General features: G+C 34.2%; 4 protein-coding genes across 12 annotated transcripts in view; 2 read left to right on the top strand and 2 right to left on the bottom strand.

The window, feature by feature from the left end:
• Positions 1-1,836, top strand: part of LOC126816667 (protein CBFA2T1) — a 77,556-nt gene extending 75,720 nt beyond the window's left edge. For 8 of the 9 annotated variants that reach the window (XM_050543388.2, XM_050543382.1, XM_050543381.1 and 5 more), the window contains exon 10: positions 97-1,836. In XM_050543388.2, coding sequence (XP_050399345.1) covers positions 97-414 — 318 coding nt within the window. In that variant the 3' untranslated portion in view covers positions 415-1,836. The remainder of the gene's footprint in view (positions 1-96) is intronic. The other variant, XM_050543389.2, reaches the window with a different exon arrangement.
• Positions 1-17,165, bottom strand: part of LOC126816666 (uncharacterized) — a 142,554-nt gene that overhangs the window by 29,504 nt on the left and 95,885 nt on the right. The window lies entirely within an intron of this gene.
• On the bottom strand, positions 2,973-9,735 carry LOC126816670 (uncharacterized). Its single transcript, XM_050543393.2, has 8 exons — positions 9,513-9,735; positions 8,653-8,799; positions 7,314-7,945; positions 6,626-6,668; positions 6,159-6,222; positions 5,809-5,930; positions 4,873-4,966; positions 2,973-3,996 (listed from the first exon to the last, which is right to left on the bottom strand). Exons 2-8 carry the CDS (start codon positions 8,786-8,788, stop codon positions 3,906-3,908), a joined length of 1,182 nt encoding a protein of 393 aa, XP_050399350.1. The 5' UTR covers positions 8,789-8,799; positions 9,513-9,735; the 3' UTR covers positions 2,973-3,905.
• On the top strand, positions 9,803-13,412 carry LOC126816671 (mitochondrial carrier homolog 2). The gene has a single exon (XM_050543394.2). It carries the CDS (start codon positions 9,848-9,850, stop codon positions 10,754-10,756), a length of 909 nt encoding a protein of 302 aa, XP_050399351.1. The 5' UTR covers positions 9,803-9,847; the 3' UTR covers positions 10,757-13,412.

Raw genomic sequence — 17,165 nt, 5'->3', positions numbered from 1 at the left:
ACATGACTTAGAAAACTAATTAAGATATGATTTTAATTTAATTAATAATATATTGATAAAGCAGTGGAATAATTATTATGTGTGTATTTATTTCAGAGTTGTTGGAATTGCGGGAGAAAAGCAAGTGAAACATGTAGCGGATGTAATATAGCTAGATATTGTGGATCGTTTTGTCAACATAAAGACTGGGAAAATCATCATCATGTCTGTGGCAAGTCTCAAGTAGCCAGTATCGCTGAAGCTCGTGATCAGAGAAGATCTACTAGTAATAAAGACTCAACAAGTTCCCCGCCTCCTCAAGTCATTCAAGACACTCCAACACCTTCAACTGTCTCTGATACACCATCTAAATCACGCTCCAATTCTCCGACAGAAAAACCACCAGTGGTCCCGCCAACGGAGGCAGCTCGTTAAAACTGTCTGTGTTATATCTAATCTGTTTGTTGATCATGTTACACAGTAGAGAAAACTAAAGTTTTGTGTTAACCCTGGTGACTTGGGTCTTTTTGTGTTGTAAATATTTATTGGTCTGCGTTGCTACTGGACCTCCATATAAACAATATTATATAAGGAAGGTTTGCAGCTGACCGAATTCTTCAGAAAGACTTACCTGTGAAATTCTTAGATGGCTTAAAAAGACAATAGCTATGAATATTTACAATTGTGTACAATGGTCCACATTGAATATTAAAGGAGTTAATAATATACATGTAATTAGTTATGTGATAAAACTTGAATATAATCTTAAAGTCGCTAAGGTAGTGTATATATATATAATATATGTAATAGATATATGTAGATTTCCATCTAAATAATCTCTTTTCTAGTTTATAAAACATGAGAGAAAAAGATAGGATTTATGATATTATTAATATATATAACTGGCAAAATCTCTCTGTGCTATTTTCTTTCTAGTCAATCAAGACTATTTGCAGTCCCTAATTTCCAGTGGTCGAATGTGTTAAACACATAGGTCAAAACTATGTGCAATCATTTTTGTCAAGAGATATTTATATTTTTATTTAAAACCATTTTTTTTGTCTGTTTAAAATTAATTACAGTGGTGCTTGAATTTTTTCACTAATTAAGGGTGAGGTAAGGTATTGAAAGAATATCAACAAAAAAGATCTCAGGTTTTGGGAAAAAACTAAACTTAAACTATCACCTCATAATTATAACATTATGTTAATGAATATTAATTACACACATTGTATAGTGTATATATATATGTACAATATATATATCTTGTGAGATTTGTAGATGTTTAATTTTTAATATATGTATATTTGGAATATTTTTTTTTTCATTGTTATGATTTTATGCATGTTGCAGACGACAAGCCGTTATTGAGTTACTTTATATATACGTTTTATGCAATCAACTTGTTAAACTACGCTTTAATGTTCTGTACGCATGCCTAGTCAGTTTCAAATTGTTAACTTATGATCCAAGATGTTGTTATGGTTGTCCATATAATAATTAGACGGTAAATGATATTAAGTGTAAAATGTTTGAACTGACTAGTATTGTGACTATTAGTTAATTATCTGTTTTTCATACAGATATTTTTTTTTCCACACATTTTCTAGTCAACATAAAATAATAATTGGTGTCTGTGTACGGATTATTTGTCTTTGTGTTTTTCACTTTTCATTTCTATACAGCATAATTCTAAACTAAAATGTAGGTTGACATTAAATACTAAAACTGGCATAATGTTCATCACAGTTAATTTTAAATATTGTACTACTGCTCATCACAATTTGTCTGTTCCTTTGTATGTGAACATTGGATCTAATAATAAATACTCAATCTGTTATATGTTACAAAATATTACCTAACTTGTTTTGTTTTCTGTTAATGGGGGAAGACATTGTGGTAACCATAGTAATGGTCACATGATTTTGTGAAATGAATTTAAACTATAATGTGCTTTGTATTTCAATGATAAGATGTCCCCAATATTACAGACTCTTGTACTTTGTGTTTGGCAAAATTCATCTTTATAGATTGTCTAAGTGTAGTTTAATGGTCGAGTGCGAGACATTAAGTAATATATTGATATTGTACAAGTGCAATAGCACAAGGGCAATATCTATTTATTACGCAATGTCTTGCACAAAACCATTAGACAAGTTAAAATATAGACACTATCCAGCACGTGCATTTCAATGAAATACGTCATGCGGGTCCAATATTGCTACTAGTATAAATAATGTACGCTTGGCACATTAATGGTACACCAACATCAAAGGATGACGTCACATCTGTATTTTAAATTTATATAATTTACACAAATTAATGACATCTCTGTGGGTCATATTTGGAGATCAGCCAACTGCTGGTTTTGATCTCTCATGATTAGATAAAAGTTGATGGGCTGAGCAGTCAAATCCAGTCAAATGCATTGACAATTAGTAGTGCTTTAACTAGCTGTAACACTAAAAAAGCCAAATTTAACATGGTTGGTATTCATATTATTTGTCTCATCGAATTTCGACTTTCTGCAATCATACTCCTTAAAAGATACATGGAATTTGTTAAGTAAATTGCCATTTAGTGGGGAGCTGGCTTTATCTGTAGACACAGAATTTTCAAAGAGGACAGATCGTTGTTACACAAAGCAAATCAACACAAAATCCAATGCAAAATGAGAATTTTATTATTTACCCATTCAAAAAGGTATATACACGATTTTATTGGTAACATATTATGAGTCTAGATCTAAAGCACATAAGACAAAAATTTTAATGACCAACCTCATAGAAAAGACTGACATACTTGACGATGTTGTTTGGTTAAACCGAAATAAAAGATGTTATATACCATCAGATTGAGTATACCAATTTCAGAAAAATGTTTGGTTTTTTTTAGAAATGGTCCAATGGCTTAATAATTGTTAAAATGTGCCCATGATTTTTACAGAAATGGAAAGAATCTTATATGTTAAAAAATTCTCCCCCCCCCCCACCACAACCACCATTATTTAAATGCAAAAGTCCAATTATAATGACTGCGATTTGAAATCCTTAATGAAGTGAGTTAAAAATTCTGTGAGGAGCCCTGTGTTTATAGTTTGTTCAATGCTGATATCCAGAGCCTTAGACTTTGAGGCCCTAGAATTCTTTTACATCTATATGCCTACTTCCAGGGTAGAGTGTGTTTGAGTGTCAACAAGTGATTTAATGCTTTAAATCATAACAAGTGTATTTGCATACACCTGGCCCCGAGTTCACAAAGCATTCTCAGACTTAAGTTGAGAATTTACTTAAAATTGTTCACCTTATTTTAACTAAAATATAGCCCTTTATAATAATTTTGTTGTTTTAATGTATCAGATATATCAATAAGAAACTATATGCAAAGTTTTGTGTATCTGGATCAAAGATATTTCTCATAAACAGTGATTGAAAGTTGAGCAAATTCTCAACTTAAGTCTGAGAATGCTTTGTGAACTCGGGGCCAGGTTCTTTGCTTTCCTTCCACTATTAAAATCCTCTTCCTGCAAGTGAATTACTGAAATAAAATAACCTTGTTGGTGTTGAGTAGGTTTAAAACATAATTTCCACCCTCTATTCAGGATAGATGATTGAAGGGAAATAACTCCAATAAATGCACAGGCGAAGCAAGCCTGCAATGCACATTAATGTGAAATCATTTTTTCTTTTATCTCAATAATGAATGTAAAACTTATGATACTGCATAACTAAATTTAATTCAAAACAACAATTAAGATACATAAATGTTTGTGTTATAAAATTATACATGTAACCATAAATATAACAAAATAGTAATTAACAACAAATTCACAGATATAAATATTTATATTTGGTGCCCAAATAGCCCAATAAATGCAAAAGTAATAAATTATGAAAATATCACAGACATATTAATCGATAAAAACATTAATTATATTTCACAGCACTTGTCTTCTTTCTAAGCCTACTATCTTTTTTATCATTATAAGGTACCCACAAATGTCTCCCAGTTGTACACCTGAAAAGGACAAAAATCAAATCAAAATACCCAATCTATTATTTTTGATATTTTACTGTGAAGATTTTTCTTTCCAAAGGTAAATATTATGTAGCAGTGTTGATTAAAGAGAACCTAACATGGAGAGAGAGAGAGAGAGAGAGAGAGAGGTGTTTTAAGTCCACTCCACACAAACTAGGTCATTTCAGGGCTGACATATGGTTCAATTTTATTTCAATAATTCGATTGCATGTAGTGGTCTTTAGCAGTGGGAGGAAACTGAAGGACCCGGAGAAAACTCACGAGGTAGGACAGGAGACCCTACTCCTGGTCACGAACTAGCAGGGAATCGAAACGCTGCCACTTGACTCAGTGTCAGACCTTATGATCTAAAGTGCATATGTTAAACCATTCATCCACCCACTCCGCTTCCAATGTGAAGTATCACATAGTACAATCTAATTGAATTTAGACACTGTTTTCTTATGTGTATTTGGTTGGTCACTTCATTGACATCTAAGGGTATAATCTTATTTAATTTTGCTCAGTCTCGGCCTGTTAGGACAGAACAATCATAACTTTAGACTTGATTAAACAGCCATAGAATGTCTTAATAATCAAAGCCTTTCAAATATTTCTCTGAATTTTCTGCATTTCAGGGTTTCATAGCTGGTAGTAGTTGATCTGGATTTGACCAACGCACTTTACTAAACATGCCCTACAAAGGAATGTCCTTAGACCAAGAAGAAGTTAGACCATTCATTGTATAAAAATAGAGGTCTTGTATGATTTTTTGGGGATAATATTATGTTTATGTTTTTATGATTTCAAGTTTTTTTTTTAGAAATATTGAGAAAAGATGAAAACTTACTGGCCAAATATCAATACAAAACTTACCCATTATCACTGTAGTCTTCAACTTCAGGATGTGATCTCCTTAATACATGTCCACAACAATTCCATTCATAACCACCAATACCATATCCAGTTACTGAAAATACAATACACTGTACTGACTAATGGCTCTGAGAAACATACAGGTAATACATTCAGAGCTCTAGATAATTTATTCCATAAGTACATTACTTTCACATATCAAACTATGGAGTGTAACACTTTAGTCCTTGAGACAATTTTGGTTCTTTGCAAAATTGTTGCTTCACTCTGTTTATAGAATCAAACCACACGTACTTAATGAACGTGAATTTATAGTTATACATAAAAAACAGTGATATTTTGGTTAAATCATAATCATTGTCAAAATATCCATCAAATTCTGGCTGTTAATTGACCTATGATTGGTAAACCAAATAAGGTAATGTCTCCTCTCTTAGTCATGGGAAATAAAGAGGTTTATTCCATACATAAGATGGAAATTAACGTCAAGGTTATCAAAGACCGGCAGAAATTAGGGGGTATAAATTATTGTGTAGAGCGAGTTGGATCAGAACTCATTCAGAAATTCCTAGCAGCCATTATTATTGAGAACGAGGAACCTGCAAAGCCATTACAGCTTAGCAATAAAGTTGTTAAACTATTTATGCTGTAGTCTTGTTACGATCACGAAGAAACAAACACACAAGAAAGAAGTCCTATAGGAGGTACTGTACTAAGATACCTACAGATCTCAATTTTATTTTTTGAGATATGAGATTAAATTAAAGATTTTGATTTTTAATGTTAACTGAAAACAACAATGTCAAAAACACCATGCATCATCGGTGTCCTCCATTTCACAGTATCAAGTATATATACATGTATCTGTGCTTATGGGTTGCAGAGGGTATTTTAACATTTATTAAATATACAAATAATAAAACAGAGATTACATACCTACATATCCTGAATGATACTGACAATCTCCATCTGTGTTTGAACTTTTCAGAGTGTCAAAGGCTCTTCTACAATGTCGACAGTGTCCATCTTTTAAAACATTCACTTTTACCTTATTCTTTCTGTAAAAGTTGTTGAAAGTCCAATCTTAATTTAAATGGGTTTTTTTGCAGGATATATTAATTCACATATTTTTAAATTACAAACTTCCTTTAAAAGAAATCCATTCTTTATTTATTAAATTACAATTATAAGCTTTATTGAGTATTGTAAAACAACAGACCTTATTTACAAGGTCCAATGTAAAACTGATAATTAAAATAATGTTAGAATAAATTAGCTAAGCCTACCCAGTGTTTTTTCCTTGTTTAAATTTCTTCAGTTCATAATTATCTGATAAATCATATTTTATATCTGAAAAAATACCATACATATTATTATTATTTATATGACATGAGGATGATACATCTAGGTGAATGTATATGGTGATCACACCAACAAGTAACAAAAACATCTTCACAGAATCAAGGTCAACAATGCTACATTACATTTTGAGACCTACATTTCTTCAGTTCATAATTATCTGATAAATCATATTTTATATCTGAAAAAATACCATACATATTATTATTATTTATATGACATGAGGATGATACATCTAGGTGAATGTATATGGTGATCACACCAACAAGTAACAAAAACATCTTCACAGAATCAAGGTCAACAATGCTACATTACATTTTGAGACCTACATAATATTACATATCATAGTGGGAGCATTAATAGTACATTTATGGAAGGATGCTGAATATCTCACCAATAGCATCATATTCTTTTCTTGAGTCACCAGGATTCACCACCTTTAATAAAATAGAGATAAAAATATATTAGTTGTACATTGTTCCCACTTTTTTGGTTTTAATAACTAACAAATGAAGTATCTAATTGTACAGATGGTAAGAAAACAGCAAGGTCCTAAAAATGTACATACATGTAATAAAAATAAATGAATCTTGTTGTTGTGCAGGATGTTGTCAGTAACTTTTTTGGTTTTAATAACTAACAAATGAAGTATCTAATTGTACAGATGGTAAGAAAACAGCAAGGTCCTAAAAATGTACATACATGTAATAAAAATAAATGAATCTTGTTGTTGTGCAGGATGTTGTCAGTAACTTTGACATTTTAATGTACAGCCCATGCTTTGGATGATAAGGTCTGACATCAATGTAAGTGTTGTGGTTTTAAATCCTAAGCTTATACGTGCCAAGGATTAGGGTCACTTGCCAATCATGTGGGATTTCTCCTGGTTTTCAGGTTTCCTCACACTGCTAAACACACCTGCACACAACAAATTATTACAATAGCAATACAGCATATTCTATTCCCCTAGTGTGTATTGAGTGGATATTAAACCTCTTTCTCTCTCTATCTCTTGCTGGGCAGTTGAACTGCATTCTCTTTGATGTACTGTGTTAAAGAGACATTCAGTCAAATATACTTACCCTAGTTTTTATACTTGCAACATGACGTCTGGCCCGTCTCTTAGGCTTGCTGTGTATAGTCTGTATTTTCTGTGCCACTTCCCCCAATATTTTAGATGCTGCGGCTAGTGATTCACGATCATTACACCATACATTTAAAACTGATAAAGTTTTATCTTCATCCATATAAGCTCCAGTCTCCTCTCCATTTATGGACAGAATACAATTAAACTGTTTACCAATCACACTAAATTGTTTTCCAATCGCTTCATCTTGCTCTAAATATTTAGTATTTCCGCCAAATAATGTTACAGTTATTTTGGCTTTGATTAAGGCTTTCCGTTTCTTTTTCCTTATAAAAAAGTTGTAGTTATTTGCACTCATGTTTTTAACAGATTTTGATGCAGCTTTAATTACCCTTGTTCTATAATGAGATTCTAACATTGTAAAATCTTTACTGAATGCATCACTAAGAAATTTCAGGAACATCTTTACACTCTGGTTGAATTCTTCATCGACAGGGAGACCATGGATATAATTAGTTATGATTTTCAAATTGTTCTCATCCCATTGTTTCGCTGACATTTTTGTAAGGACTTGAACTTGTAATTCTTCCATATCAAAATTTATTCTATCCTCATTAACATTGCTTGCTGTAAGATAAATAAATACAGTTTGAAAAATATTCAAATCGATATAGTCAGGGAATGAGAAACTTTTCAATCATACAAATTCAATATTTTTATTCACCTCTTACATCTTGAAATTTGATAAAGTGACAGGAAAGGGGACAACTTTTCTTTTTTCTATAGGCCCACATTTCCTGTAAACACTCTGCATGTCTGAGTGTTTGAAAAATAATAATTCAAACTTGCTTGGATTTTTTCAAAGAGGTAAGTGCCCTTGTCAATGAAACCTTGTAAACAAGGTCAGAGTTTTTGAGACTATTTTTTCAAACTTGTTCATGCTAATCCTGAAGAGGAACCCTATTGACATCCAGAGTTGTGTAATCCAGAAATTACTGTCCCTGTCGGCGAAACCTTCAGAGTTTATGAGATTGTTTTTTTTCTTTCCAACTACTATTAGATGGAATTTGTCAGCTCAGACTAAGGAGGACACATATTGAAACAACTTTTCATAAGAGTTATTGCACCAGTTGCCAAAACCTTATAAACACACTACAGGTCAAATGTTTTTGAGGTTGTTCCTAAAACCTGCTGAGAATGCTTGGTTAGTCCTGAGGAGGAATCCTATCAAAACTCAGACTTTTTCATTCGTTTAATTGCCAGGTCACTAATCATCGTTGTGTGACTATTTCGGAGAACCACCCCTCTTTAAAATACTTTCATTATATTCTTACCATTTCTTCTACAAGAACAGATTGCCATTGCATATCTATCCACTAATGCTTTACAAATGATCTTTTCTTTCTGGATAATTTTACATACTTCATAAAAGCTGACTTTATCATCATGGAAAATACATTTTGAAGTCATGATTACCGTGTCTATAAAAAACAGAAAATTATAAATTTATAATTTGGTTATCTGTGTAGTAAGCTTATCAGTTGGGCTCCTGATTTATCACAGATATGGCATTTAATTCGCTGAGCAAGATAACATATGCCAGCCCCCACAAAAATAAGCACATCAAGATTTCAAGATTTTTTTCTGTGAAATTAATGACGTGTTTACTATCAAAAAGTCCATTCTTTGTACTCTTTCTCAAGAAACAGAATCTTCAAGTTCGGGGGGGTAGACTTAGCATCAAACCATAGCAGTTCTATGACTAAACAAATACTGAAACAAACAAAAAACAGGCTCATTGACATTTTGACATTCTTTTTAGACGGGTCATTATAAAGCTATTAAAAATGCCTGTTTAAGCCAAAATCAGCTGCCATCTTTTCCTACTCATATTGTTGGTCCTATGTATAAATACCCAGGAATTTGCAAATACAGTATAATTTATAAGTTACCGGTACCGTTCAACTAGAATGTCAAGGAAAGAGATTATTTGTTTATCTTAAACACTTTTTCAAATTATTACTAAGCAATTATTGCAACAGCCCTATAATATTATAATTTATACAATTGATAACATGGGTTTTTTTTATCTTATTATTAAATCAAACATCCTACATACCACATATTATAAAATAATAATTAAAAAATATTTAATCATACAGCGATATGTTTATGTATAGGCAATTTAACTTACTTAATTTATACTAAAAAAATCAAGGAAAGAAGACAAACACAGCCACAAACAACAGCAGTCATATACGCCTAATAACACAGTTACATTCTTTTCTGAATTATATTCTTATTGGCTGTATAGTCTTCTAGAATTGTTTGAATGTATATTGTTTTTATGATGAAATGCAGTGAAAACGTAAAGGAAAATTGTATGTCAGCGTTTTCACACAACTATTTTTAGAAACACGTGTAATACTAAAAATAAGCTCCCTCTGTAAACATCGGTTAAAAAGGGTTAGATAACTCAAACACACAAAGAGTTACCTCCCATTAAACGTAACCAGCTAAAGTCTGAAAATGGCTGCGATGCTTGCTGCTCAGTATGGTTTAGGGGCCACAGTTACTGCCACGCTTCATCCTATCGGATATGCCAAAGTATTAATGCAAGTAGGCTTCGAGCCCTTACAACCACAGCCGTCGGTTTCTCTTTTCGGCAAAGAACAATGGGTGTACCCAAACATATTCAAGTACGTTGGTCATATTCGCAAAGTGGATGGATTTTGGGGTTTATACCGAGGTGTCATCCCAAGAGTTATTTCAGGAACCATCGGAAATGCTATCCAAAACAACTTACATGACGCTTTTAAGGAATCAAATAAAAAGACTAAGAAACCGGCACCAGTCCAGCTAACAGAAAATGAAGATCAACTGGTCACGTGGTTGTCTGAATTCTGTAAAGAAACTTCTCAAGAAACTGTTGCTCGTTGTGTTGGTATTATTGTAGGCCACCCGTTCCATGTCATTATGTTGAGAAGCATGATTCAGTTTGTAGGCAGAGAAACTAAATATGACTCAATCTTCTCTTCTATAGCAGAAATTTATCGGAATGATGGAATCTTGGGTTACTTTGCTGGGTTATTACCTCGCCTTGTAGGAGAAATAATAACAGTCTGGATCACCAACTTCCTGGCCCAGCTCATCAATAAATATATAGTCCAAGAAAAAGATATGCAGTCCTATACAGCTGCAGCATGTGGATTGATAGTTTCACATATAACCTACCCATTTGTTCTTGTTAGTAATGTTGTAGCAGTCAATGGGTCAGGTTTGATGGCAGCTTCACCACCAAGGATGCCATACTATGAAAATTCTTTTGATTGTTGGAAATCTTTACATGCTCAGAACCAATTAAAAAGAGGATCGAGTTTGTTTTGGCGCTACTATCATGGAAATAAGGTTGTAAGAGGCATCTCAAGATACAATTAGGAAAAATCACATTTAAGCCAAATCCTAGAACTATATTAATTCCTGTCTTTAGAGTTAGAACATAAAAGAAGATTGAATCTGTGTTTAAAGCTAATTTATCTAATACTTTTTGTAAATAATTATTATTTCTTCAACATTAGTCATTATTACCGAAAATCATTATTCTTTCAGCAGCTACCATTGGTTGCTTTTTATCCTTTTGTTGCTATAATTTGAATACTAGCTAGATGTATCATATTTTGTCTTAACTCTTATAGAAAACTACTGTACCTGGCACATTCTAGTGTCTTTATTTTCTAAGACTTTTTTTTTTTATGGTAGTATGGTACATCTCAGTTAACATCCTAATTCTGTTTTCTTTGTGATCTGATTGTGGTCCAACATTGTTACCTTGGAACATAGTGTCATTGAACGTGTTATATTTGAAATAATGAGAGTGTAATCTAGGATAAGTTTATTTAAATCAAGACAATGTTAATTAAAGATTTTATATACATTTGCTTATTATTATTCTTAATAAAATATGTATTCACATACATATCTCATGTCTCGATGTTGGACTTGTTACATACATGTACATACCTATTACCTACACTGTTTAATGTGTTTGGTCAACACTTGGCTGCTAAGCTAAGTGCAGATAGTTGATCTATTGGATTAATTTTAAGCCATTGGCAAACTAGATTGTTGTCTTTTAAGGGCTTAAAGATATTAGTATTTACATTCCAAACCTTTGTGAATGCAAGTGGTGATCTCCAGTGGTACTGTAGTTAAGAAGTCATTTTATATGCCCACATATTCATCTGGACGTATATTGTCGTCGCCCCTGTCCGGCCACAATTTGTTAGTGGACGCTCTACAGGTCACCTTTTTTATCTGATTTTAAGGAAACTTGAAATATAGGTCTATCTCCCAGATCTCGGTTCCTTTTGATATTGGCATGTATTGGACCATAACTTCATGGATTATGGCCCCTGATATGAAAAAACACATTTTTAGCTTGTGGACACTCTGGAGATCACAGTTTTCATCTGATTTTGAGGAAACTTGGAAATACATGTTCATAACCCAACAGTCCTTTCGATATTTGCACATATCGGATTGTAACTTCCTGAATTATGGCCCCTGATTGTACGAAAAATCGCATTTTTAGCTTGTGGTCCCTCCAAAAAAACATACGAATATATCACTGTTACACCGTAAATGTTGGTTGAGTTCGAATTTCGTGAAAATCGGACCAAAACTACTGGACAAAATAGCCGCACCTAGTACGTAATAGTATAAAAAATATGGTATATCAAGGTTGTGGACCCTCTAGAGGTCCCAGTTTTGATCTGATTTTGATGAAACTTGAAATAAATGTTTATAACCCAAAGATCTTGGTTCCTTTCGATATCCGCACATATTGGATCGTAACTTCCTCTATTATGGCCCTTGTTTGTACGAAAAATCATGCTTTTAGCTTGTGGTCCTTCTAGAGGTCATAATTTTTATGCGATTTAAAAAAATGTTTAAATATATCACCGTTACACCCTAATGACGGTTGAGTTTGAATTTTGTGAAAATCGGACCAAAACTGCCTGACAAATTAGCTGCCCCTCGTACGCAAATAGTGTAAAAATATGGTATATCAAGGTTGTGGACCCTCTAGAGGCCCCAATTTCGATCCGATTTTGATAAAACTTTAAATTTATGTTTATATCACAAAGATTTTGGTCCCTTTCAATAATCGCGCATATCCGAACGTACCTTTGTGGATTATGACCCCTGATTTTTTGAAAAATGGCATTTTTAGCTTGTTGACCTGCTTATTTAATTTTAAAAAACATTTAAATATACATGTATCACCGTTACTCATCAATAAAGGTTGACTTCGAATTTCGTAAAAATCTGACCGAAACTGTTGGACAAAATGGCCACTCCTCTTAAGCAAATAGTGTAAAAGTATGTAATACCAAGGTTGTGGACACTCTAGAAGTCACAAGTTTTATCCCATTTTGGTGAAACTTGAAACATATGTTTATATAATCTAAAGATCTTGTTTCCAGTCGATATTTACATATATCAGACCGTAACTTCCTGGATTATGGCCCTTGATTGCACGAAAAATCACGTTTTTATCTTGTGGACCCTCTAGAGATCACAATTTTTATCCGATTTTACAAAAAAGTTTAAATGTATCACCGTTACACCCTAATGACGGTTGAGTTCGAATTTCGTGAAAATCGCACCAAAACTGCAGGACAAAATGGCTGCTACTTGTACGCAAATTGTGTACAAGTTTTTAATACGAAGGTTGTTGACGCACTAAAGGTCACAATTTTTGTCCGATTTTGATAAAACTTAAAATATATCTTTATATGCCAAAGATCTCAGTCCCTTTCGATATTGCGCATTTCAGACCATAACTTCTTGGATTATGGCCCCTGATTGTACGAAAAATCGCATGTTTTTTTTTAGCTAGTTCTCTATCTATCTCTTGCAAAATGTGGGCGTATCTTGCCTGGCAACTGCTGGTTTTAATAGAAAGAGGTTATTCATAACCACAGTGTTTAGGCATCAAAATTACCTGGTAAATATTGTATTAATTTATGAATTACATAAAAATATTACCTCTTGAGCATTGTAAAGAATGAAAAATATTGAACTAAACTGAGCTAATCCTTGTACTTGTTTATTATACAGTGTACAGTGTTGCAATGGAACCTTACCCTAACCTAAATACTATGGTTATGAATAACCTCTTTCTTTTTTATTTTAGATAAATTTCTTTTAAGTCGGCTGTACAAATTAGATTTGTCTCCCTTGATTAATAGACATCGTTGTTACCATGGACCTTAAATGCATTACATAAAGGTCCATGGTTGGAACAAATAAGAAAAAAAACCCCTAAAATACACCGCCCGAAATATTGCCCACCAATATCACTTGTGCTAGCCCTCAATCACTGACAAAATATCTCCTGAGCACACGTTTGAAAAATTCTGCCCAAACCTTTAGTATACAGTACTATTGTGACAGTAGCCATGGATTCATGAAATCTATGATCCGGAAATTTTGTAACTTAATAAGATTCTTCGTTCTATCCGTAACTGACACTCTCACCAAGTTTTGGAAAATTCCAACAGGAACATAGCTCAATATCAAGATTTCGTGTATTTAAATGTACCAGATATTATGCGTGGCATTTATTTTTTCACATAATAGAGACTTTTGGCAAGTGGAATTTTCCCATCCGTATCACGTATCCGTATCGTATATATACGTGGTACGTTGCGCCAATGTAGTTTTAGAGTTTTGGCAGATTTTCGCGTCGCGTACTTATGCGTCGCTGAACTATATTAGTTCTATTACAGCATCACCACCAGTACTTGTCAAGTGCCTGGCCTACAATTACCCGGAGGGAGAGAAGTCGTTCGACAGTCGCTGGACTATTAAAAAAATATGTAATGTCGAATCTTATTAAAAATCTTCGACTTCGATTCGACAGCAATTTCTGGTTTCACTAATGTATCATTTCAGAAAGTTTGTACCCCTTTACCATAGAACAAAATCATTTACAGATTTGCAAAGTCCCACCTCCCTAAATTTAGCACGTAGTTCTACCAGCATGCAGACAGACAGGAAAAGTATGAAAATTCCGAGAAAAACCCATTAAAATAAATGACGAAATTCCAGTCGTTATCGTGGTTAAAATCACATCAAATATACACCTTCGTGTTCTGGGATAGCCTACACAAAGATTCATAAAAACGCTATAACACAACATTTCAGCTTCTAAAAGTAGCAAAAAGACGGTAAAAAAGACGACAATGTTATACGGACCTTTTCCGTATGAAAGCTGATCGACACGTGCTGTCGTATCCGTGTGCCGTATCACGTATGAGAAATACACACACATTGATGACGTCACACGCGAAATATATACGGATACGCGATACGGGCCAGGAATTCACGCTTGCTAAAAGTCTGATTCATGGGTCACTTACCAGTTTGGCCCACCAGTCCTCCCAAATCATCCAAAACTGGTGGGCTAGGAATTTATTAACCACTCATAACCAGAAGCATCATCGTTCAACCGAGAAAACAAGTTATTATGGGTTCTAGATGGACACATGAATTCTAAACTATCCCAAAACGTCTGTGACTTCATGAAATTGTCTAACAACAATATATATATATTTTTTTACAAGTGTCTTTTTTACACCATCCCAACCCCTCCTAACCGACCCACTTTTCACTTCGGCCCCACCGCTTTACGTCTCTTAAAAATGCACCGCATTTAACAGTCAATAGGTAAACCAAAATATATAATAGCGTTCGACATTCACCATACACTTTTAAAAAAGCCACGAGAAAACGCCGCCAGTCAAGCATCAAGCACAAAACAATAAAGACGAACAAAAATGAGGAGCCCCAGTGAAAAGATGGAGAAGGAACAGTATAGTCTACTCGGAAGTAAAGACGATTGGTATCTGATGGGAAGAAGTAATGGAAAGAAAATAGCAAAACATATCTGGTTATTTCTTTTCAATTTATGTTACCGGATCTGAAGAATTGTATGGCTTTTACCTGTAAAAAATACTATCGTAAGAATAGTCTTACCGAAGTTGAACTTCGGCCCAACACCAAAACTGACACTTATAAATGCATTGCGGATTTAAATAGACTAGATATTTTACATAATCAATATGAGCTATGCTATTAAAGATAATGTTAAAATAGATGCACTACCTTACATTGATTAAATTAGGTAAAAAAAAAAACCGTAAAATTCAGATACATAATATCCTGTATCAACTTCCAAACAAAACCCTTGGCTAAAACAATAAACAAGGGACTTAAATTCTGCCAAACCCAAACCCATTATCGCCCTTATTTTATGCCTTTATATACTCAGCCAAATTAAAAACTTGACACTGATGAATTTCAACAAAAAAATTTTTTTCTGGTAAGTCAAATAAATTTTAAAGTGTTTCTAACGATAGTAAGTAGTAAGAAGCCTTTAATTTCATAAAATTGTAAGGTCACTTGAGCATATAAAGATGAAAAACCTGAAAAACACGTGCAAACACAAACTCGTGAGGTCAATCGATGCAAGTTTGCTTAAACTGAACACGCACACGTAACTTGAACTGGAAAAACAAATTAAAATTGTTATTTTCATCTTTGTTAGAAAATGCCGCGCCTTTCAAATGTAGAACGTCTACGTGCCATAGGTAGGCTCTATGCTGGTCAGTCTGTGGCCACTGTTGCAAGAGCCTTAATTGTTCACGCCAGACAATAATTAATCTTACAATGAGAGTGCTTCAAACTGGAACTATTGCCGACCACCCAAGGGCGGGAGCGCCACGTGTGACGTCACTCCAGGAAGATCAAGCAATACGATTAGCCTACGTCATCTTAGAAACAGATTTGTCACTGCAACCTCCACAAGTAGAGAGATGTTTGGTGGAAGGGTAACTGCACAAACTGTTCGAAATCGCTTGCAGGCTGCTGGTCTTCGAGCTCGGAGGCCCTATAATGGACCAATATTGACACCTCTTCATCACCGTAACCGACTTGTGTGGGTCACAAGACACATAAGATTTACTCAAAGACAGTGAAATTCGGTTGTCTTTAGTGACGTATCTCGATTCACTTTGAGATTTGCAGATGGCAGGGTCCGAGTGTACCGCAGACGAGGTGAACGTTACACTCAAGTATGCGTCAGAGAAGTTGACCGATTTGGTGGCGGCAGCGTCATGGTTTGGGGTTCTTTTTGTGCACATGGACGTTCTCCTCTTGTTGTTGTCCAAGGGAACTTAAATGCTTTCCAGTACAGGGATCAGATTTTGCAACCTGTTCTTCTTCCGTTTATGCAGAGACATGGGCCTGGACTAACGTTTCAACAAGACAATGCCGGTGTCCAAGTCCTGGATTGGCCATCGCTTAGCCCCGACCTTAATCCTATTGAACACATCTGGGACGAACTGGGTCGACGTGTTCGTCAGCAAGTGAATCCACCACTGACGTTGCAGGACCTTCAACATGCTCTTGCTGAGCAGTGACGACGTCTTCCTCGGGTAGTGTTTACTAATGTTCTGAGATCCATGACAAGACGTTGTGTGGCAGTACGAGACGCCAGAGGAGGCCACAACCGTTACTATTCCGATTGTTCTCCAAGTCTGTGAATTTCATTTTGGAGGGTACTGTGACATCACGAACGTTATCAATGTCAAGGACTTTCGGCGAGACGTATTCTTGCTTTCTGTTGATGTAAAGGTCGTCTGTGCACAACATAACACTAAAATAGTTGCCTTAAACCAAATATTAAAAATCTAGTCCCAAAAATCCCGAGTGTCAAGTTTTTAATTTGGCTGAGTATATAAATACACTTTTATAGTACGATTTCTTGTAACATAATGTA

Source organism: Patella vulgata, chromosome 3 (genome assembly GCF_932274485.2).
Source record: "Patella vulgata chromosome 3, xgPatVulg1.2, whole genome shotgun sequence".
Taxonomy (NCBI): Eukaryota; Metazoa; Mollusca; class Gastropoda; family Patellidae; genus Patella; species Patella vulgata.
This window is presented reverse-complemented; position numbering and strand designations above follow the sequence as displayed.